This window comes from Paramisgurnus dabryanus, chromosome 3, assembly GCF_030506205.2.
Source record: "Paramisgurnus dabryanus chromosome 3, PD_genome_1.1, whole genome shotgun sequence".
Taxonomy (NCBI): domain Eukaryota; kingdom Metazoa; phylum Chordata; class Actinopteri; order Cypriniformes; family Cobitidae; genus Paramisgurnus; species Paramisgurnus dabryanus.
Genome location: NC_133339.1, coordinates 2,504,311 through 2,529,548, shown reverse-complemented (window position 1 = coordinate 2,529,548; position 25,238 = coordinate 2,504,311). Strand labels below are relative to the sequence as shown.

General features: G+C 40.6%; 1 protein-coding gene across 1 annotated transcript in view; it reads right to left on the bottom strand.

Moving 5' to 3' along the window:
- Positions 1-25,238, bottom strand: part of LOC135733739 (Fc receptor-like protein 5) — a 68,433-nt gene that overhangs the window by 30,232 nt on the left and 12,963 nt on the right. The window contains exons 4-9 of the mRNA XM_073813739.1: positions 20,764-21,039; positions 17,879-18,160; positions 17,670-17,795; positions 17,396-17,569; positions 17,008-17,286; positions 16,219-16,470 (exon numbers count right to left, since the gene is read on the bottom strand). Of these exons, the coding sequence (XP_073669840.1) occupies positions 16,219-16,470; positions 17,008-17,286; positions 17,396-17,569; positions 17,670-17,795; positions 17,879-18,160; positions 20,764-21,039 (1,389 nt within the window). The remainder of the gene's footprint in view (positions 1-16,218; positions 16,471-17,007; positions 17,287-17,395; positions 17,570-17,669; positions 17,796-17,878; positions 18,161-20,763; positions 21,040-25,238) is intronic.

Sequence of the window (25,238 nt, the reverse complement as noted above, 5' to 3'; positions counted from 1 at the left end):
GGAACCAAACTCCCTTAACTCCAGGACACCTATTCAGATTACTGTCTGAGGAAAGCGATGGGAAGACCCAAGCCACAAACTGTTTTCCCTGCTACCATCAGCAGTACTACAGCATCAAAGCCCGGATCAGCAGGCTCAGGGACAACTTCTTCCCTCAGGCCATCAAAGCACCAAATTCATATAACTAACTCACATTCACCACTATAATACTGCTGCATTCTGTCCTGTACCATTGTACTGTTCTGTAAAATTCAGCATTTACTGTATCATGCATGTGTATTTACTGTGACCTGTGTATTTATTGTTGTAACTTGTGTACTTACTGTTGTATTACTATGTTTAGCATATTTATTGTTGTAACTTCTCAACTGCATTGCTGACAGGACTGTGCACACAAGATTTTCACTTCATGTACACCTGTGTCAAGGATGGGACAATAAAGTAATTTGATTTGAAGTGCCCTACACATGGGTCTGGCTAGAGGGGATACACCTACGGCAAAATCCGTCAAGGATTTAATGAGATTTTTGTCATAGCTGTATCCCTTCTAGCCACAAACACTGCACATGGCTGATTAGCATATCAGATGATAAACTGCTAACAATACCAAACAACCTGGGTGTCATATTCAATATTCTTAACACTCTGCGGTCAATGAGAAAATGAGTCTGTATCCTACCAGAAGCATCTCAAAGTTGATGAACACTAATGGTCGCTTTCAAAACACTGCTTCATGAGGCTTCGAAACCTTTACAAATCTTTTGTTTCGAATCATTTGTTCGGAGTGTGTTTCAAACTGGCCAAAGCTGTGTCCAAAAGCTTAAGCAGGTGACCTCTTGCCTCGCTGCTTCATTAGGCAAAGACTTCGGCGGCATGAAGGCAGCTCTCAAAAAAGCTTGAACTCATGAATCAATGTCTAATATGCTCCACTAATTTCGGGTCAGTTTTATTATGAATGTTAATAAAATGAAATTTGTCTATTAAGTTTGCTGGTCATTTGGCATTTAAAGCTTTTTGTATAATGAATGACATAAAAACAAAGCAGATTGCTTGGGAACATTTTGAGAAATTGAAAACAATATTGTTAGGTTGTTGTAATTACCCGACATACCACAATAATACTATTACTTCATGACATTTAATGATTTGTAAATTATATTGAAAGCATTACACTGTTGTGAACATATGGTAAATGGTAAATGGACTGTTTGGACCTATAGATCTCATTGCCTTTAGACATTTTGACCAGCAGGTGTCGCCAGTGTGTATGGTGTTTTGAATGCTTTAAAACAGTGAATCATTTTGCAAAACAACTGGTTCAATTGATTTGAAGCTTTGAAAAGCTTTGTTTCTCCAATCACTAGTGAGTTACCATCCTGCAGACTTTGGCTGTTCCTGCAGGACGGTAGCTCACCAGGAGCAGGGTTGCAGACTTCTGTTGAAGACAATGTGACAGTAATTGATGTGTAGTCAAAGATAAGAAGATAGAGAGAAGATAATACTCACAGAGAACTAGAGGAAGAGAAATCAACTCCATACTGATCTACAGCTACATTTCTACACAAATGTTGTGTTGTTTAACTTTTTCATATAGCATTAAATGGAGCAAAACAATCGATCATTCACAAACTGCTCAAAATGATGGTGGTAGTGACGGTGTTTGTAATGAAAAAAATTTACGAGAAGCTGATGAACAAATGCTGTCCTTCCCACAGTGGTTTATACCACAAAACAGAACTGAAACTAAAACCACAATGAACTTCACCTCCATCAGACCTCAAACACTGACGTGTGCTGCTATATGCACTTGTCAGTTTATAATTATCACGGACACATAAGAGAAAAATAAGGTGGTTTATAGGTAGGTTTAGAAATGTTAACAAACCCATCACAGTATTCAGATCATAACTCATCTGCATCATTTGTGCTACAGACATTGAATGATACCTGAGATCAAACTTCTTCTGCTGTTATGTTTCTAAACAACCAAACTTAAGATTTCTGTTTACATCATTATAAAATGAGTAAAAGGAACCCACAGACTGAACATTAAAAGAGGAACCTGGAGACCAGAATCACACAGAGACTTCATGGTGTGATCTTTTGACAGAGCAAACCACCAGAACACCACAGAAACCACATAAGACATTTGGACCATTTTGCTCCTAAAGGTTTGTCTGTGCTACTTAAAAACAAATTTGTTTGTTTTGTTTTTTGACAGAGTTTTTGCATGTTTCACCAAGTAAAATGTAAGACTTTTTAAGATCTTGTTTAGATCATTATGAATGAAATTTGAGACCTGCTTCATGACAATAAAGACAAATTTTCTTAAAGTAACCGGATTAGGCGAGCTGTGAGTGAGACCTGAAATCACCTATCAGGGAGGGGCAGCCCTTTTTTAAGCATTTGGCCGCAGCATGTGATGTGTCATGTCCGATGTTCCGCTTGGTGCGTGTTGACAATAGCGGCTGGTAAGTGTTGTTAATGCGTTTACGCTAACAGCTTGTACTTTCTGTGCTTGGATTTAAAACCTCTCGGTTGTTGCTTTTAGTGTGTCTTTTGCCCTGTGTGTGCTGCTTAAGTGGATGTTACGACCAGGGCAGGACTTACCAGGGTGGCGGCCCCTGGCCTTGAAAAAATGTTGTGCCCTACACTCTCAGAATAAAGGTACAAAAGCTGTCACTGGGACGGTACCCTTTAAATGGGTCCTAATGTTGTACATTTGTACCTATTATATGCACTCTTTAGGTACAAAGGTGTAGTATTTGAAAGTGTACCACCCCAGTGACAGCTTGTGTAAATTATCTTCTGAGAGTGCACATACAGTAAACAACCTAAAATAAAAAATATATCATAGAACTAGATTATAGGGAAGTTTCCCGACAGGGTTTAGATTAATCAAGCACTAGGCCTATTACTAGGTTATATCAGATCATTCAAGGGTTTTTACAAACAAACCTTACAAAAAACATTACTGGTGTCCGTCTTGAGACAAAACAATGGCAATGATATATGTTAAAATATATCAGTGCAAGATGTGTTTAAATTAAGACAGATCAAACATGCGTTTTAATCTTGGACTAGGATAATACAAACTGCCCCTATATCTCTAAAGCAGAACATAAGCCCAGTCTAAAATTAAATCATGTATTTTTAGGGATGTCACAAATCCAAATTAATCATGCACATAAAAAAATACCCCATAACAACATTTAAAATCATTGTGTTAGACTTAGCTTAAGAAAAGAATGATATGTTTTGATAAACATTCACCTTATTACACACCATATAATGTAATGTGTAAACATAATCAACAAGTGTATTTATACACAAGTGGTGCAGTGTTTAAGAATGAAAAAGAAAAGATTTTAGGATGTTATTTAAAAATTATGACAAGACCATCATGTACACTCTAAAAAAAAAAACGGTGCTATATAGCACCAAAAGGTGTTCTTTGCTCGTAATCATAGAAGAACCGTTTCTAGTGCCATAGCACCTGTGAAGCACCTGTGTAGAACCATATAGTGCTATGTAGAACCATATTTGGTGCTATAGTGGTGCTAAATGGCCCCCATATGGTTCTACACAGGTGCTTCACCGGTGCTATATGGCACTAAAAATGGTTCTTCTATGATTACGAGCAAATAACCACTTTTGGTGCTATATAGCACCGTTTGTTTTTAGAGTGATTAGACACCAAAATAGACTCTGAGGCTATTTTGGGGATTTCCGCCTGGATTTGGCCTACCCAATTTCAAAAGATCCCCATACCCACATACAGAGGTGTAATAAAAAAGTTTGTATTTTACAGGAAACCCTTTGAAATTACATAAAACACTGTTAAAAGTGCTCAACATGGTTGTATGTTGTCAGTCCTCTAATAAACACAAAAATAAATAGGCGCTTTTTGATGTTTTTTTTTCTAAAGTCTGTATTTAAAAGTGTATAACTCTGGCCCTGAGTGGTAACGAAACCTGCAGAGAGTTTTGTTTGATTCCAGCAATTGCCAGCTTACAGAGGACAAAGGAATTTTTTCTCTATCATAATAAATGCAAAAAATATTTTACTCCAACTGATGGGAGGAATAATAGCCTTTTGGTATTTATTTTCCGCCTAAAAATATTTTAAGTTTCCTCATAACCACATACAGTGGAATAAATGCAATATCTTTATATCATTTTAAAGAAAACCCTTTGAAGTTACATATAAAGCTGCTGTTTGTGACAAAGATTGTTATTTAGGTTGTTTTTCATATGATAAAACACAAAATTGTCTTTTTTATGTTGTAAACACTGTCTTTGATAGTGTATAACTCTGGTTCTGTGTGCTCTAGCAGACTGCAGACAGTTCTGGTTGTTAGCAGCAGCAGACAGTAAACACCCCCAAAAAAGAATGAACTCTTTATCAGGTCACATTCAAAAGTTATTCTTATTTTACTGAAGGGTGTGAAAATAAATTTTTCATATAAGTATTAATTTTTTGTTTTGCACATATAATAAATAGCAAGGGATTCATTATGCACACAACCAAAGAAAATGCTGTGAATGGACTCATTGTTTAAAGTTTCCCATATGTTTACAAAAGACTATTCTTTACCTCATTATTCATTCGACGATTGTTGGATATTTGATGAAAATAAAACAAAAATAACGCTGTAGACTTATTCCTGAGAATGAGAGCTTTCATTTGATATAAGGCTTGCACATGTTTGTCATACTTAAAAAACATGAAATATGTGAATATTAAATCATATAAAAAATTGTGGGGGTGATAGTGTAAATTAAGTGTAAATAACTTTCTTACAGTAAAAAATATCTCAAAGTGATGCATATCTGCAGAAAGTAGAGAGTCTAAGCTTTCAAACAGTATCTCATATGTGGTACTGGGTCCATGACAGACCATTAAAAATTAAAGGAATATTTTATATTAAGTCAAAATAAGATAATTCTGGACCCGGTACAGGGTCCACAGAGTCAAACAATTAATTTTTGCGTCTGATATGAACATAATACATTAAAACCTTGAACATAGATGTCACAGGTCGAGGTGGACCCAGATGTAAATGAGGTCACGCCCCTTTTTCCACCTCGAGAAGGTTCCCAAAGCCACCCCAATGACCAGACACACAAGGTAGGAATAATATTAAAATACGCTTTATTTAATTTATTTAAAAGGATAAATTAGGGGAGGGAAAAAGGGGAACTTAAAATAACGGCCTCATCAGGGTCTCGTTTTCTCCACAGGCTGCGGGCTCTCCACTTGGGACAATGTACAATGAGTACGGTACAGACAGGATCCTTCTCATTTCATTTGTTTTCTCCCTCTCTCTTTCTCCACAGGCAGCTGCTGGGACACAGAGGCACAGTTATTTGGACTTGGTTCACTCTCACCTCTTTGCTGGACACAGTGCACCGTAAGTACGGGATTCACACACTTCCTGGTTTCCAGGGCAACAAAATCGGGACCTTACGAGCCACAGGTGCAAAGCATTAAGGAAGCAGATTTTGATCTGTAGGAAACACAAGGGGGAAGCGATTGACACGGGGAAAGCTCCTTTGCCAAAGGCAGAGAAATGACACGCACCTTTTGAAGAGCCCGAAGGCTCTGTTGATCCGGGCTGCGCTGGGAAGCGAGCGGAAAGAAGACAGAGCCACAGGAGGCGAAAGAAAGGCAAGCCTGTGGATTGATTAAAGGAGTACCCCGAAGAGAGCAGAGGTCGTTGTGTGCAGTGTGGAGGTGTTGTGTTGTGTTTGTCCGGTGCATTCGTTGTGGACTGTTCTCTCTCTCCCAGGCTGAAGTGTGTGGCCGTGTGGACATTACAAACCTTACGGGTTGAAGAACGAACAGGGACTGCTGAAGACTGAAACACAACAAAGAAGAGGAAAAGGAGTTAGCGTGAGTGTACTTGCATGGAAGTTACTAAGATACATGGATTTGCTATGCTAATCTTGTTAGGGGAGGAGACGCCCCATTTGTGCGATTAGGAGGCGATCGCCTTGTGCACTAAGACAGAGAACAGTGGAACCAAATTTGCATCATCCGTGAGTACCGAAATTTGAGTTGAAGACGCACTGCATAACATTCTGTTGTTGTAGCGATTATCTCCAAGGGAAGGAGGACGGCCCTACCCCTAAAATTAGCGTGGTGGGTGAGCCGGAGGAACATTTGCTGGGGCTAGGCACAGCGACGCATCTACCGACTGGACCGTACTAACCACCGCCGAACAGACCCCGGTGAAGTGGAGGAAGGCGGGCATCTTAAGTGTACACTGGATTGTGGTGGGTGAGTCTTTGTGCTGTGGAACTTTCACTTTTGACGTGGTGCTGTGTACTGCTGTGTATTGCTGTGTGTCTTGTCAGACAACCCCCCGCTTTCATACGCCTCGTCGAGGGAGAACGAAGAGGCTGTCGTGTCCAGTGTGGCTGCTCAATATATGCTGTGAGCCCGCCCCAGGCGTATAGTAACGGCGTGGTGCCCAGGACGACCCCCCTCTGCAACCGCCTAGTTCGTTGAGAAGGTTTGCCCCCGACGCCCCATTGGAACCGCTTACCCCAGCCGCTGCCTGTGGAGGAAGAGAGAGAGAGAGAGAGTTAGCGACACGAAGAGGAACTGTGTGAATCCTGTACTTACCGTACGCTGTATCCAGCAAAGAGGTGAGAGAGAACCAAGTCCAGATAACTGTGCCTCTGTGTCCCAGCCGCTGCCTGTGGAGAAAGAGAGAGAGAGAGAGTGAGCACCAAGAGAACGAACTGTGTGAAACCTGTACTTACCGTGAGCTGTAACCAGCGAAGAGGTGAGAGCAAACCAAGTCGAATTAACTGTGCCTTTGTGTCCCAGCCATTGCCTGTGGAGAAAGAGAAAGAGAGTGAGCACCAAGAGAACGAACTGTGTGAAACCTGTACTTACCGTGAGCTTTAACCAGCGAAGAGGTGAGAGCAAACCAAGTCGAACTAACTGTGCCTTTGTGTCCCAGCCGTTGCCTGTGGAGAAAGAGAAAGAGAGTGAACACCAAGAGAACGAGCTGTGTGAAACCTGTACTTACCGTTAGCTGTAACCAGCAAAGAGGTGAGTCGGGCTCGGCCTGTTCTGGGGCTGCTTCTGCTTCTCTCGGGGCATCCGGGGGTGGTGCCACCCCGGGCCTTCCTGGTATCACAGCCCACCCTCCTGTCCAGGGGGCCGCCGGTACAGGCTCCACAGGGGCTACTTCCACGGTATCGGGGTAGTTAGGGCATGGGCGGATCATGTTTCGATACACGACACGGTCAGGGCCAGGCTTCCCTTCGGGCCGGATGGTGTATACCGGCTGTCCCGGCCTCTGTTGCCTACAGACTACATATGGGGTGGTCTCCCAGCGGTCGCTCAGTTTTCCCTTTCCTTGCCGCCGATTATCTCTTACCAGCACCCTCTCACCTGGCAGTAGGGGGGCATCTCTAGCAGTCCGATCATATAGCCGCTTACTTCTCTCTCCTGTCATCCGTATCCTCTTCGACACCTGCTCGTAGGCGAAGTGCAAGCGCTGATGGTGGCGTCCCACCCACTCCGTCACACTCACTTCCTCTTGGTCCCCTACCACTCCCAGGACCAGGTCAGTGGGCATTCGTACGTGTCTGCCGAACATCAGGTAAGTAGGGGCATACCCCGTCGTACTATGCACACTGTTGTTATAAGCTTGTAAGATAGATATAAAAATTAACACTTTTCAGAAGTTTAAAGTGTGATTCTGTTAAGCACAAGCAAACATGCTGAAAGAGAAACTACAGGTAGGCTAGCTAGTGGATTATATCAAAACCATCAGGACATCAACATGACCATCATTTAGTGCATCCTCACCTCCAGATGAAGTAATAAACTGGACTGATGATTTAAATGTTGAAATAATCATATGTGCGTTGTTAACTCTCTGGATTTTGTTATGTTTCGTAGCTTTGCCCCACTCGTTCACTACTCCACAGGGAATGTTTGGTTACATTGTCCCGTGAACTGCAGACTGCGAGCAGATTGGATTTCATTTGATGCTACGCAGACCAATTGGTGATGTCAGAGTACCACGAGAGCGATTAGAAAGCAGACTACCCCGTGTGATTTCGAATCGCCCTCGCGGTCCTTTGATGTCATGCGTCAGGCTGTTTTTGCACCACCTTTCCTAGTGGGTATACTGCTTATACCTGCGTATCACGTTATACTACAAACAAACAAGAAAAAACAGAGTTACAAGACCATACTCTAGTAATTTTTTTTTCACATCACTGAGCGCTTCCTTTTCGCGTTGCTCTTTCTCGTTATATGTAAAGCTCCTTCATGACTCCCATTTCACATATTCGCTATTATACTAGCATCTAATGGTTTCAAAAGCAGTAAACTCAGCGCATCATATTCAGCACTAAGATGACTGACATATTAACGAATTAAATGCAGCATCAAACAATTCCGCACCAACCAATAGGCTGTAAAATAAAAAATTTAAACGACTGAACAAATCAAATGAACGAAAGCAAGCACGGAGGCCCCCTACTGGCCGAGGCCCCTGGGCTCAAGCCAATGAAGCCCAATGGTAAGTCCGGGCATGGTTACGACTGTTCACCCTCAGGTACGTTTGTTAAACACGCTGTTGTATAGACTGGGTGGGGTAGCATATTGTGCTAACATGAAATACGTATGTGTGGTCTCCTGTACCCTAGTTGCCGGCGGCTGATAAGGCTGTGCTGCTGAACCCATGCCTGTAGCAGGTAATGTTTATTATAATACCATTGGTTGGCAGGCCCGGGGTGAGTAATCGGGAGAACCGGGAGAATTCCCGGTGGGCCGCTTCACTTTTGGGCCGGTCGAGTTTTTTGTTTTTTTTACATTTGTCACGTCAATGAGTCTATCCTCTCTTAAATGACACTTCACATAAGACCTGTTTGAGTCGTGACTCATTCGAATCTTTAACCCGGATCTTTAAATTAACTCATGAGTCGGGAGTCTCTAGTGTCATTAACCCGGATCAGTCCTACTACAATTCAATGTTAAACCATAAACAGCGCCACCACACACACAAACCTCTTTCAACATTATTGATGAGACTTTGCTCGCACTACAGATCCACTCGAAATCGGCTGATATGCGAGGGAATTCTCACTCAGAGCCGGAAACATTGCAAACTCTAAAGACCTGCGGATCCGCGCGAGGCGCGAATTGACCCGAGATTCTCACTCAGAGCCGGAAACATTGCAAACTCGAGAGACCTGTGGATCCGCGCTAGCCGCGAACTGACCCGAGATTCTCACTCAGAGCCGGAAACAATGCGGACTCGAGAGACATGCGAATCTGCTCTGACTCAAGAAATCTCTCAACTCGTAACCGGCTGATCCGTAACCAGCTGATCCGCCGGCTAATCCGTAACCGGTGATCTGCGCAAACTATCTCTCCGGCTCTGGGGGCTACATAAGCAGGACACAGTTTTTTTCTATATTTTCTCTATATTATTATGCTATTGTTATTAGGCTTATTTTTTAAATGGTCAACCATACACACAGGGCCGGCGCCAGACCATAACTAACAGGGGGGCATGCGGCTTCCAACGAGGGGGCACGCAATCAACAACAATAACTTAAAAAAATAAGGCATAAAACAACAAAACGCACACTCATAGGCTACAATTTATACAGAATGTCAGCTCATTTCGCGTATAAAGTGAATAAGATCACAAACTAATCAGTGTCGCAAAAAAAAAAACAGATTGACAATTATATGCAGTTAACGTTTTATTAGCCACACTACACAGCTTATGATTATGAAAGTTTCAATCAAGGTCCATTTTTAAATGAAAAGTGGTACAGGTGAGCCAAAACCTTTTTCTATTCTATAGAAACATGGCAAGCTTTTAAAATCATCTCGTTGTTATACTCAAACCAATGCTTATGTTGTTACACTGAAACAAAGCGTATTTAATCTAAAATAAAAAATAACCGCATAACTTACTTTTTAAAAAAGCTGAAGGCGGCGCGTGTGATTATTAAACCTCCTTAAAACTGTGTCCTTCCATTCGGTGGGGCATTTTCGAGTAAGATCCATCTCGAAGGCCAGCTGAACTAACTGGGCCTTCCGTTTGTGAAGCATTGAGCGTCTGTGGTCCGAAAAAACATTGCGCAGAGAGGAGAAAGAATTCTCACAGGTTGCTGTAGAAGCGCCGAAAGTCAGCGCATGTTTAAACGCAGTCAGTACACTAGGCATAGTTTGCAGAACTGTGTGGTACTTCGAGAGAACGAATTTTGTGGTCCAGTTTTCCCCCTCTGTTTTCGATTCTTTTTGCGACCTCAAAAAGTGTCAACTTCAAACTCTGCATCAACAATTGGTGATTGTGTCAGGTCCATTATGTGTCCATGTTATGTCTTTGGATCCAAAAATAAATCGCTCTTCGGATCAAGCGCATTAAGTGCGCGGTACAAGTGTGACTTCCGTTCACCAAATCTCTGATCCATCTCTCCAACCACTGAATCTACAGTGCTGTAGTACAGTCTCTTGAGTTCTGTTTCCATGTCATTTTCTCTTTGACCCGTCATTTCTTCTACAAAATAATCGTCCATATTCTTGTTTCTGGTGCGTCTTCACTTTGGGGTTGTGGATTTCGGCAGTTCATCAGCCGTGGCTTTCTCCCACACTTTTGTAAATCCCTCATCACAACGAAATTTCGGTAACACTTTATTTTACGACCCGCAAAGTACCGCGTAATTAAACCGAATTTACAGCGTACCTATTTGTAACAACAGAGTACCTCTACAGTACGTACTTGTAGTTATAAGGGAATAATATTTTAAGTTTGGGGTAATAAGGGGGTGAGAATATATGGAAAATTATTCTCTAAGTATATAACTACAGGGTACCTATTGTAATATTACGTGATATGTATGACTTACGTCTATGGGTAATATGGCCTATGTGTAATATTTTTTTTTTCATATTTGCTTTACCTGATGAAGTGTTTTGTATAGCCTACAGTTGATGTCAACAACCCACGTCGGCAAATAAAATATAACACACAATAAAAATAATAGCAACTTGTACCTCTTTGATCTGTATATGTATACATGAGTTACCAGGTAACTCTTATATTTGCGGGCTGTAAATTAAAGTGGGGCTTATTCCCCGATTGTTCTGTGTATGTACCAGGTAACTCTCATATTTGCGGGCTGTAAACTAAAGTGGTGCTTTGTTCACCTCTTGTTATAAATGTTATAGGGTAAATACCATAAACATACAGAATATTGTTATTTTTATTTTAAAACAACTTATTTCAAAACATCTGTAAAACACTATAATTAAGCCAACACTTAATGTTTATTATCACATAACTTTTATTTAAAATAAAAAGTCATGACAATTTTTCATTGTTTTTGCGGCTTGGCTTCCTCTGTTTGTGTTCTTGTCCACTCGGATGATGAGTTGATGCCGTCTCACAAATAGTGTTCTGCATTGCATATAAAAAACATAAATGAAAGCCTTCAGGAAATGTTTCTTCACTGTGCCTTGACAGAAACAGAGTTTTCTGAGCCAGTTACGTTAATAACTTTAGGCTAACTTATGTGCTAGCTAACCTGCTACCGTTAGCTGGAACTTTCTTGAAAAAACATTGTTTTAAATGCGTGAGTCATGTATTAACAAAAACAGTCACCTTATCCAGCATGCGGATCCTGCTAACATCATTCGCAGCTGTACTCCACAGTGTAGAACGATTTTAAAACCTCTTAAAGAAATTTCACCTCAGGATCGCGTTCCAGCAAACCTCCTGCAGGCGGCCGCGCGTTCAACACCTGCGCAGTAGCCTACGCATGTAGTCATCTTTTGCTTTAGCGGGAGCTGATATCTGCTGTTGTTTCATTCTGGTTTGCCATTGCATAAATTATATTTGGCTAAAATACTTGTGTTTACAGTAAATAAATTGCAAAGCACCACTTCAAATATGTCCGCAAATGTAGGAGTTTCCTGGTAAATAGGGAATAAGTTGCTATTTTGATTGTACTTACCTTAAAAAAAGATAACCACATTAAATCAGCTGGACTTTTGTTATTAAAAGCAAGTAATATAGGCTACTAAAATAAAAGTGATGTGCTGTTATATTTATTTGCCAATGTGGCTCGTAGACATTGACTGTATACAACATTCAGTAGTTAATATGAAAAATTCACAATAAAAAAAATAAAAAAATTAAACATAATTTCCTCATAGACTTGACTAAGTCATACATACCACGTAATATTACAATAGGTACCCTGTTGTTATAAAATACTTAGAGTATAAATAATTTATAATTCTTCATATTCTTACCCCCTTATTACCCCAAACTTAAAATATTATTCCCTTATACCTACAAGTACATACTGTAGAGGTACCCTGTTGTTACAAATAGGTACGCTGTAAATTCGGTTTAATTACGCGGTACTTTGCGGGTCGTAAAATAAAGTGTTACCGAAATTTCTGCACACATGCTTTTGCACTTGCCACAATGTCCAGACCTGTCCAAAGATCAGTTTTCTCCCTCTGCAGAAGCTTATTTGGCGGATCCAACAATGCGAGGACTTCGTGCACAAGATTTGCGATGAACAAAAAGCTTGGTGCAGTTATCTCTCTTAGCAGGCCAACAGCTTCCATTCGCAGCTCTGGACCATGGGCTCTTACAGAGTCAATTTCAGAGATGTGATATCTTTGAAATTGTTGAGAAGGACGGACACGGTAGCAAAATGGCCTGTCCACCTTTGTTCAAGAAGCCGTTTTAGGCGCTCACCCTTGTAATGCACAGCTATTGTGGGCTTCTTACAATATTTGTACAAGGCGTTACAAACTATAAAAAAATCCATCACAGCTTCCTCGGCTGACATTGCATGGACTACAACTAAATGTAGCTGATGATTAAGGCAGTGAACATTAGGGATATTCTTATTAAGCTTTTCTTGTAACAGCTTCTGTACCCCGCCAAACTTTCCTGACATTAGTGATGCACCATCATATACTTGGCTAAGGATCTTTGATGGGTTAAGACCAGCTTTGTTTAGCTCTGCTAAAATGGTGTCTGTCAGTGTCCGGGCATCACCCATTTCAGCAGTGGCTAAGGTTAACAGGCGCTCCGATACTTCGAAAGACTCGTTCTCATTTACAAACCGAATGACAATTGATATATTTTCGCAGCCAGTTTGCCAGGCCTACTCTGCATGGGTTGTACCATGTGAGAGAGTTTTCCCCTCCCATAGAGTTGGTTCGGTCCTTAGGACATCCAAGAAAACTTTTCTCCGGTTGGCTGGGCCGGCCCTACCGTAACAATACGCGTCTGAGAGGAGGAGGGCATAAAAAACAGGTTGAAGAAAAAATCCATTGGAGGAGGATGCTGCCAAATATGTGCCAAACTTACAGATTTATTTTCAAGAGGACAAACAAAAGTGACAACAACAGGTAACTTAGAGAAAATAAGCTAATGATTAGCATTAGCAACGTAATTATTCGGCTAATGCCGTTGTCAAACTATTTACAAGCCAAACATTTTTTTTTTTAAGTTAAAATATTAGCTTTTTGTGTATACATGGCGATTCATAGACTTTGCAAATATGCAAGCAGCTTCTGAGCAGCAGAGAAGCCAGTCCCCCACTGAAAATGAGGAGGCGATGAATAAACAACATGAATTAAAGTTATTTAACCCTCAGGTTGTGTTCAGAACCCTATAACACCTTTTGTGTTCCAAGTCAAAAATGACCAGCCTAAAAAAAGCTTATAAATCACTTGTTATGCTATATATTTACCCAATATTGGATTCAATATTTTTGTCAAATTGTTTTCTTTTTTAATTAGGACTGGGTTTTATATTTCTATTTGCATCTGATTAATCATAGGCCTCATAGCATTAGCAATGCTAATAATTTATCAACCTTTCCTTGTGGAATAGATCCAAAAAGGGCTGGGTAAATATTGGACAGAACACGCTGCTGGGTTAAAATTGACCCAATGCTGGGTTGTTTTAACCCAACTGTTGGGTTATTATAATCAATGGTTGCATAACAACAACCCAACATTGGGTTCTTTTTAACCCAGCATGTGTTCTGTCCAATATTTACCCATTATGGGTAAAAAAATAACCCAGCCTTTTTTAGAATATTTTTGTTAACTTCTCATCTTAAGTGAAATATTATTTAACTTTTACCTTATTTGTTGAACCATGATATTAATAAAAACTATAGTAAGAGCTGAACTGTTGCTTGCTTTATCCAATTTGAAAAAAGTGCTAATTTGGAATAACACTATGGAAAAAGTGGGCCGGTCTTGGGCCTGAAACTCCCGGGCTGAAAAGTGGCCCCACTCCGGCCCTGTTGGTTGGTAAGTGTTTATCATTAAAGCATTATATTGTATGTCATCCGTTGCAGTTTGGTAACGTTATGTTTGTTTAATTTAGGATTCTCCCTTTTTGTTCTCTGCGTCACTTTGTTGTGATTCCGGATTTGTGATCTGCCGTTCGTATTGCCGCAACAGCATCACTGTCTTTTCCACATAACTCAACGAGGACCGTAAACGGTCTGGTTCGGCTGTGTATCGACCCTACTCTTACTATATTACAGCTATGGTGTACTCTTGACGTGTAGGGGAACGAGTAGCCTTTCCATTGGGTTTTGCTTTTGTTTTGCTTTAATGCATTGAGTTTTCTTTTTGTTCAAACATTCATTCTTTCTATTCTTATTGTTGATTTGTTTTTTGTTTTTTGATAGGATTCAATGTAGTTATTGAATTCTATCTTTTCTTGAAAGTATTTTGGTATTTATACCATTATTGTTTATTATCTGCTTCAGTGAACTGGGTCCTATGTGATCGGTTATTGGATTACTCTCTTTTTGGACAAACTATTGTATTCTTGTTGTGACTTGTGTTTGGTTTTGTGAATTTGTTTTGAGTACGTAAGATTTAATTAATTAGTTTAATTTGATATTTCTTTCTTTTCTTGGTCATCAGCTAAGACTGACTGGCATCATTTTGTAGTATTCATGACAAAAACAAGACATAGTCAGCATGTGGAGGACCCAGAGCACCATTACTCTGTTGGATCTGATCCAGAAGTGACACAGAGGTCGCCTATGGCAATTGCGGAGCTACTGTATGGGTCTCGCCTATACATGGTTTCATCGGACACATGAGCTTCCAATCTGTATTTATTCATAAGTCTGGCTAGTGGCTTGACTGATCTCACAGACAGAAAGAACTTCAAATGTTGGAATTATATTTTTGTCTACCAAAAAAATTTCAAACATTTAAACGTGCTTTTAGATAAAAATTTTTTAAAGGGATAGTTCACCCAAAAATGAAAATATGTTTTTTTATATATTCCTTTGTGTTTATCAGAACAAAGAAACTTATACAGATTGTAACAACATAAGAGTAAATATGACAGTATTTTCATTTTTGGGTGAAATGTTCCTTTCATTCATGTGACATCTAAGTCTTCTAATCTCATAATTATGACTGTTATTAAATATTAATTTTTTAAAGCACATGACGGAAATAGGCTACCATACAAACTAAAAAACAGATTACAAAAGTCATGTCTGTGTCACTACATGCATACAGTGTGTATCTGAATTAAAAAATCAGAAGGAGAGAGACAGGTTGATTTCAATTTATTTTGCATAGCACTTTTCAATCTAATTCATATAATTTCAAAGACCCTTTATGAAGAAAAGTGTCTGACAAATCCCTCAGTGAGCGAGCTAAGGGTGACAATAATACGCAAAATGAACAGAGATGTTTAAGTAGATGAAGAAGAAACATTAGAAAAATCTAAATCAAAGGATCTGTACAGACGGAGAGGAGCGTCACTAATAAAGTGAAATATGAAACAAATTATTGAGGCCACAACAAATTAAACACAACTCATCAATCATAAAGACATCAATGTTATTTTATACAGATATAATCCAGCTACATCCAGTGTTAATGACAATATGAACTAATTTGTTTAATTCAGTATAATAATCAAATACAATGACCCAATAAATCAGACAGATGTTTCACCTCTCAGTCTGCAGCATTTGAAAAACAGAATGACTGTCGCTATCAGATATGGACAAACTGCCATTGTAAAAGTGAAAATCTTGAGGCCAAACATCTCCTGATAAACACCTGAAACTGAAAAACATGTTATCATGCAGTATATCTGAAAAACAACAACAACAAACAAAATCACTTGAGATCATTTCTATAGACTCACACCTCTGACTGAGATCCAGCTCTTTGGAGACTCTCCTCTCTCTGGGTGTTTACAGTAGTAGAAACCCTCATGTGACTTTGAGACTGTAGGGATGATCATCATGTCTCCTGTAGTCTGATTCTGCACCACTGATCCATCTTTATAAAATTCAGCTCTCAGGTTAGAGGGGTTTTTATCTCGATATAAACAGCGTAGAGTCAGAGGATCTCCTTCAGTCACAGGATGAACAGGACTGTCCAGAATCACATCAACATCTACACAACAGAAGAAATGACTGATGATTATAAATTATAAAAACATTTCATATTGATTTTTACAATTTACTATCAGCTTGTTATATCTGGTAAAGTAGAAAGTAAAATTCCATAGACTTAAAATTAGAGAGCATCTTTAACCATAATCTAACCTAACCGAACAACACCTTAGCAACCAGCATTAAAACCCTTGCAACAGCGTTCAGTTGACAGTGTTTGAGAGAAGAGAATTCAAGAATCCTGCCTGTTATTGCAAGATTTTGACAAACTCATTTAATTTATTTAGCTTTTTTATTCATTCATATTTGTCTGGGTGGTTTATCACTTTTTTTGTGGTGTCACAAACTGAGAATACATATGATAACAAACTTGTCATGGACTTTGAGTTCTGAATAAGTGAGTTTATGCATTTATATTTCAAAATGTTTTATTTAATAGCCACTGATTATTAAAATGACTGAATTCTGTTTATGAATTTATTCTTATGCAGTGACTGTAAAGATTTTTTGCCTCTAAAATAAATAAATACAAACTCACTGTGTACTGAGATATTAACAGGATGAAGTTTCTCTCCAGATTCAGACTGACACCAGTACACTCCAGTATCAGATGTGTGGAGAGATCTGATTGTACATGTAGATGTTGTTCCTGTAGATCTCCAGTCTGATGATGAACAAGGTTTCAGTTTGTCTGTGTATCTTCTCACTGTCCATCCAGTAGATTTACTGTGATCCTCACAGCTCAGAGAGAGAGATTCAGATGAGAAGTGTTGAGATCTGTTGGGTCTGATGATCAGAGAGACTGAAGGAGAAACACCTGAGAAGAAAATGACAGAAAATCATCTTTATAAGAGATAAATTAATAAATGATATAACACATCGAGTGTAAGAGATTGTTGTTGTTTAGTTGTGTGTGATGAACTCACCAGTGATCCACAGTGTTTGTGTGTTACTGTACTCTGTGTGATAGACTGGATCTCCTCTCTCTGCTCTGCACATATAAACTCCTGTGTGCTTCACAGTCACTGAACTCACTGTGTAGATGCCTTTAGATCCTCTACTGCTGACTGACACCAGCTTATAATCAACATCTTTATTCACTGTAAAAGTCAAAATCTCATTTAACCCCAAAAATTTTTTTGAATAATATCAGTTGATGTAGATGTTATGAGATGAATGAGATATTACCTGAGTAAAGACTCTGTACAGTGAACCAGCTGAATGTCCAGCCTGTAGATGAGTTTATAACCTCACACATCAGAGTCACTGAATCTCCTTCAGTCAACCACTGCTGTGGAGAAACACTTAAAACTGTCTGTGGTTTATCTGAAAGTGATCAATCTCTCATGAATAACATGTTACACTTCATCTCTTCACACTAATAATGATGAACAAACATATAAACTCACCTGATGATACAGTCAGTGTAACAGCATCACTCATCTCAGTGTTTTGTTCACGTATCTTTCCTCTACAGATGTATTTACCACTGTCAGTGTGTTGAATGTTGTTGATTTTACACTCTTGTGTGTTGCATTGTGTGATTATATTTCTGTTATTTGTCTTCTCTACAGTCCAGCTGTATGTCCACTCAGTGTCTCCTGTATCCTGTATGTCACATCTCAGAGTAACAGTTTCTCCTCTGAACAGCTGTTTGTCAGGATCAACACTCACTACAGGTTTAGGGCTCTCTGTACAAACACAATTATTTTTTTATAATTAATTTATTATATCATCATGTAAAATGCTTAACAAAACACATGTACACAACCTTTCATATATTTAAACACTTGATTTGATTTAAACAAAGACCATAGTTGGGGAAACAAAAGCAGAGCCGGCGCCAGACCATAACTAACAGGGGGGCATTTGGCTTCCAACGGGGGGGGCACGCAATAGCAACAATAACTTGCAAAAACAAGACATTAAACAACAAATACAGTGCAAGCACACACTCATACAACTGGTACAGACTGTCAGCTCATTTCCTGTATAAAGTGCAAAGACCACAAACTATGCGCAAAACTATTGAACTTCGACCGCGACGTGAGCGCAAGCTGAGCTCTGCTGCGCTCGCGCTTTGCTCTACACAACAAAAAACCGCCCTCACGCGGCGCAAGCCATTGAAATTAATGGGTTTCATAGCGCAGCCCACACCGAGTCCTGGCTTGAAAAAAGCCGCTTTACCATAATCACGTCGTAATGCTGTTAACGGTCTATAGCCACACTTCACATTTAATTAAGCTTACGTAATTTAAAACAACGCTAACTTACCTTTAAAATAGCTGAAGATGGCGTGTACGACCGTTAAACTTCCTTAAAACAGTGTCCTGTAGATTTGTAAATTCCACCTCGACCTCTAATCTCTGAGTTTGAGCCAGTCTGTGTTTTGCATGAAGTCAGATGAAGCAGGCTGTGCTGATTCGTTCTAAATGTTCTAATATCCATATTTTACATGATCCATAAAATGCCGTGAAAAAACACGTTGCTAGTATCAAGTCACAAATATGCTAAAGACGTAACGTTAAGACGCGTGAGACGCGGCGATACATCCAATCAGAGAAACTGGTCTATTTTAATTAAAGAAATATCAACTATATTTTCCTCATTTGATTACATTACAAGTCATGAAACATTCAATGTTTAATTTATTTTACTTATTCTTGATATATATTAAAATAATAAAAATCTTTGTAGGGGGGGCACAACAACCTGTTTGGGGGGGCACTGCCCGCGAATGCCCCCCCATGACGCCGGCCCTGAACAAAAGTGAATCAGGAGTAGGGTTGGGAACCGAGAACAGTTTCTTTTTCAGAACCCGTTCTGTTTTTAAAAGGATTTGGAAACGCACGGAATTATTAAAGGAACAGTATGTAGGATTGTGGCCAAAACTGGTACTGCAATCACACAACTGGTGGCCAATACAAAATCACAACATAAACATTAGTTGATGGCTGCAACTCCACTTTTTAATTGACAATATCCTGGCCAGACCACTGTGGTCAGTGATTTAAGTATTTGAAATAAAAATGATTTCTTAATGTCTAGTGACATATCAGGGCCATTTTATGATAAATTGATATACATTTCTTACATACTGTTCCTTTAAGTTTTTAAGTGCTTAATTTCTTAATATTTGTTTCACAATTCATGTCTTAAATCATGCGGAAAACATGGCCGTGTTGCTTTCCTTTTCTTCAAAGAGTTTGGGCGCTCCAGAGCATCTGTCGCTAAGTAACCTAAGCATTGCTTGACGTTGTGAAGAGCACCCACCAGGGTAAAACAAATCGACGCCTATGAACACGCACATTTGTTATGAAACGTAAATCTGATCCTCGTTTACATTTCAAAATGCATTATATGAAGTTTATTTATCTTAGTTTGGGAGGAGCATGGTCATGTGGTCAATGCAAAGAGGTGCCTATAAATAGCAGTCCCATTTTTTTTGCAGCATCTCTCCTCCACCCCATCACCTCACTCTCATCTAGTTTAATTTATCCCAGTTAAAGAGGGGGGAGTACTCTGGCTTCGAGCTAAAATTCTGAGCTCGGAGCCCTCTCCTCGGACAGCACGCCAAATATGCTTTATCTCATTTCCTATCGATTACATGTTAATGCAAACTCGTGATATATACATTATATTGATGCCTATATGCATCAATGCGTGCATGCAGCTGTGCAGATACAAAAATTATATCCTGTACAAGTAATATGACAAAACACTTGCTCCAGCATATATAAATCTCTAATCATTTGTTTTGAATGTTTGAGAACTACTGCTCCTAACATGTCCACATCATCAGGTAAGATCTTACAAGGGCTACTTCAACAGGAATAAATTATATAGTGACTGAAAATATTAATTCACTTTACATTTAAAATATTTTGAAAGTGATAAATAAACACAAATGGAATTGTTTAAGTATATTGTACATTATTATTCCTGTTTATTTTATTATGTAGAATCGGAATCTGAAACGGCAATCACATAACTGGAACTGAAATCGGAACAATAAAATTTCTTACGATACCCAACCCTAATCAGGAGCATGCCTCCGAGATGACATAAAAGCAAAATAAAGTTTTTCCAATTCTTCTAAAGCTGTTCTTCTCCAATTTCTCATTTCGTGTAACAAGTAAATAGAAGATGAAGTTGTAAAGATTTGGAATAACATAGAGGACAGCAAATGATGGCAAAATATTTTTGACATTAGAAATTTCTAACAACCCATAACAAACTGTCAGATTAAATTCAGTCTACACTGACTGAGGATCAATGTCATGTTGTCTCTCACCTGTAACATTTATCCACAGTCCATCACTGTAGTCTGTGTAATAGTCTGGTTTTCCTCTTCCAGCTCTACACCAGTACTGACCTCCATCTGAAACTTTAACACTGTTGATTGTGTAAGAGTTTGTTTCTGTTGTCTTCTTCTCAGTGATTTGTGTGTTTTTGTACCAGTAAAACTTCCCAGTAGACCAATGATCAATGTGACACTTCAAAGTCACTGTGTTATCTGTCAGTACAGATCCTTCAGTATCTGATGTGAGTTTAGGTTTTGGTTTTGATCCTGCAGGAGAATAAAACACAGAGTCTCTGCTTATAGTGTAACGCTCAGAGTTAAACACTTCAGTTGTGTCTTTATACCACAGATATCTTCAGTTTCTGTACTGATCGTCTATCTCACACTTCAGTCTTTTCACTGAACACTGATGTTTCTTTTTGCATAGGAAAAGTTAAAAGTAGCTTTTTGTCAGGGCTTGACATTAACACCCGCCAACACGCCGGATTCGGGTAGATTTCGGAGGTGGCGGGTAAGACAACAAATCCCACTAGCCACTTTGGCAGGTTGAATATATTTTTTCTTGTAGTTTTCTTAAAAGTTATGCAGAATTATAAACAATGTGCAATGCGACACTGGGAAAATACATGCTCAGGCAGGAAATGTCCGGTGTTGTTGGCAATGGTGACGAGGACTACGGTGGCAGATGTTTTGAGTGGGGCGTTTGTGGAGTGGTGAGCAGTGGTGAAATCCAAACTGTGCACGGAACATCCACATGGAGACGACAACGACAATAACCAATCCACTTTGAGAACGCGTAATCCACACAGAGACGAAGAACCACACAACACGAGGACCAAACAAAGAGTGATCATCTGGCAGGGAACAGAAAGTCATGTGAGTATTTATGGAGGAGATGTAATGATGATCAGCTGGAGCGAGACAATCAACACACAGGTGAGCGGCATCAGCCTGACAAGCACATAGCAGAGCGGTGAGTAAACAAACACACACACACACGACACAGAGGAAACAATGGATTTCCTACCGTGACAGTACCCCCTCCCCTAGGACGTCACTTGACGTTCCCAGCCTGCTTTACCTGTTGATTGTAATCATCAATAAGGCGGTGATCCAGTATGTCCAGAGCAGGAACCCACTTTCTCTCCTCCGGACCGTAACCTTCCCAATCCACCAAGTACTGAAATCCGCGTCCCCTCCGTCTAGAGTCCAGAATACGATTTACCGAATACGTGGGTTCCCCATTAACGAGACGAGGCGGGGGGGGACCGGGGCAGGTGGATTAAGATGGGAAAAAATCACCAGTTTAATTTTGGAAACGTGGAACACAGGATGAACCCTCCTGTACGCCGGAGGGAGGTTAAGACGCACTGTTACCGGATTAATGATTTTGGTAACAGAAAACGGGCCAATAAATTTGGGAGCAAGTTTATTCGAAACGGAACGCTTCGGAATGTTCTGGGTAGAAAGCCACACTCTTTGACCGACGACGTAGACGAGTGGCCTTGACCGGTGGCGATCGGCCTTATCCTTGGTGCGTGACCTCACCTGGAGTAGAGCTCTACGAGCTCTGGTCCAGGTGCGGTGACACCTCTGGACTAATGCGTGTGCGGAGGGGACCGAGACCTCAGATTCCAGACTGGAAAAATTAGGTGGTTGGTAACCTAGACTACACTTAAAAGGAGACATGCCAGTGGATGACACTGGCAATGAATTGTGTGCGTACTCCACAATTGAGAGTTGTTGGCTCCAGGAGGAAGGATTCTTGGAAACCAAACATCGCAACACCCTCTCGACATCCTGATTGGCTCGCTCGGTTTGACCATTGCTCTGGGGATGGAACCCTGAAGAAAGACTAACAGTCGCTCCTAGCAATTTGCAAAACTCTCGCCAAAATTTGGACACGAATTGGGGACCTCTGTCAGAAACCAGTCTGTCGGGAGGCCATGTATACGGAAGACTTGGTCAATGACAGTTACCGCTGTTTCCTTGGCTGATGGTAATTTGGGCAAGGGAATAAAGTGAGTCCCCTTCGAGAACCAGTCCACTACGGTTAAAATCACCGTATTACCATGGGAGGGTGGTAATAAAATCTAGCAAGATGTGGGACCAGGGTCTCGAAGGTACTGGCAGCGGTAAAAGTAACCCATCTGGAGGTCGATTGGAAGTCTTACCAGTGGCACAAACCGAGCAAGCCAAGACGAAATCATGGATGTCACGAGCCATACCTGGCCACCAAAATCGTTGCTTGACTAGGAATCTAGTTCTTCTTACCCCTGGATCACAGGCAACACTGGAACCATGACCCCACTGGAGAACGTTTGACCGTAACTCTTCCGGCACAAATAAGCGGTTCGGTGGGCAACGGGCTGGGGGCGTTACCCCTTCTAAGGCTGTCAAAACCTTCGATTGGACCTCCCATCTAGGCGTGAAGATAATGATGGTTTCCGGCAAAATTCGCTCGGGAGTGGCAGTCGGATCGGAATGTCAAAAAGACTGGATAAAGCATCGGGTTTGATGTTTTTGGAACCCGGCCGGTAAGAAAGTGTAAAATCGAAACGACCGAAAAACAGAGCCCACCGAGCCTGCCTGGAGTTAAGTCTTTTGCCAGTTCTAATGTATTCAAGATTCTTATGGTCCGTCCATACAATGAGGGGTACCCCTGACCCTTCAAGCCAGTGACGCCATTCTTCCAGTGCTAGCTTGACGGCTAACAACTCTCGATTGCCAATGTCATAGTTAACTTCCGCAGGAGATAACCGATGAGAAAAATACGCGCAAGGATGCACCTTTCCATCTGAGGATGCGCGCTGGAAAAGCACTGCTCCTACCCCCACCTCTGACGCATCGACCTCCACTATGAATTGACATAAACGATCAGGTGTGACAAGAATGGGAGCTGAAACAAAGCAGCTTTTCAGTTTGGCAAACGCAGCTTCGACTATGTTTGACCACCTGAACGTCAAACTAGGGGAGGTCAAGGCGGTCAGAGGCGCGGCTAGTTGGCTGAAATTGCGAATGAAACGCCAGTAAAAATTGGCGAACCCCAGAAATCTCTGCAGGGCCTTGCAAGACTCTGGGGATGGCCAATCAACCACAGCCTAAACCTTATCAGGATCCATGCGAACACCCTCAGTCGAAATGATGTGTCCTAGAAAAGAAACAGACTGTGCATGAAAAACGCATTTTTCCGCCTTGACAAAAAGCCCATTCTCTAGCAACCGCAGAAGAACTCGTCGTACGTGTTGCAAATGTTCCTGGAGAGACGAGGAAAAAATCAATATGTCATCCAGGTAAACATATATGAACTGATCTACCATGTCTTGCAACACGTCATTAACGAGTGCTTGGAAGACCGCTGGCGAGTTCAAGAGCCCGAAAGGCATGACGCATTACTCAAAATGGCCTCTAGGGGTGTTAAATGCAGTCTTCCATTCATCCCCCTTCCTAATACGGACCAAATGATATGCGTTACTGTGATAAAGCGAACACCACCAGTTCGCTTTGAGACGTGGGTATGTCCCAAAATACCACAATAACGATGGCCCAAACCGTAAGAGTACTTTCGTACAAGGTGAAGTTTATTTAAAGTGTATGAGAAGATAACCAAAAGTGATATATTTATATTTACAAGTGCAGACAAAAAAAAACAAAAACCAAATAAATAAACAAAAAGGCAAAATAATGATGAAAACGTATACACAAGCAAATATCAACAATATATCAAACAACTTTTCTCCACTTCCACTCACTTTGGTCGACTTGGTAAACAAGTGCTTTGGATGAGTCTGGCCTCTCTCTTTATAGGCCAGACTCCTCCCCTAAATCGGGAGCTTAATTCACAGGTAAGTATAAATTAATTAAAACCCTCCTTCATCTTCAAGGATTTTAAATACACATATTCATTTAAACATAAAAATAACATTTATCTTTTAAAAGATAAATACACATATTAATACATAAATCAAACGCAATAAACACTTAACATTAACATACACAAAATAACAATACCCCTTTAACAAAAATAAATGGACTCGCCAACCTTCGGGTGTACTGCGCCGGCGCGGCGCACTTTGATGACGTCATAAGCGCGCGCCGCTCGATCGCTCAGGTTTGCCGGCACAGCGTGTCAGTCCGAAGGCAGCTAACCAAAACAAACAAACAAAACAGCGTGGGTGCAAAGACAATGTATGTGTATGAAGGGTCCAAGTTTTGGATGCTAACAGAGGGGAAGAGTGGTGTGAAAACATGTCCATGTGCCATCAGAGTGTGCGTGCACTCACAGCTTCGACAGCCGGGGAAACGGGATGGATTATGAGAGGTAAGTGAATGTGATGTGTGTATGTGTGTGTGTGTGTGGTTGCCAGTTATGATTACCCAGCGGGGAGGGCTATTTCTCCTCCGTCACATTATCCCCCCCCTCTCTAAGCCGCGCACTGGCCGGGAACCGAGACAGGTAGTCGGCG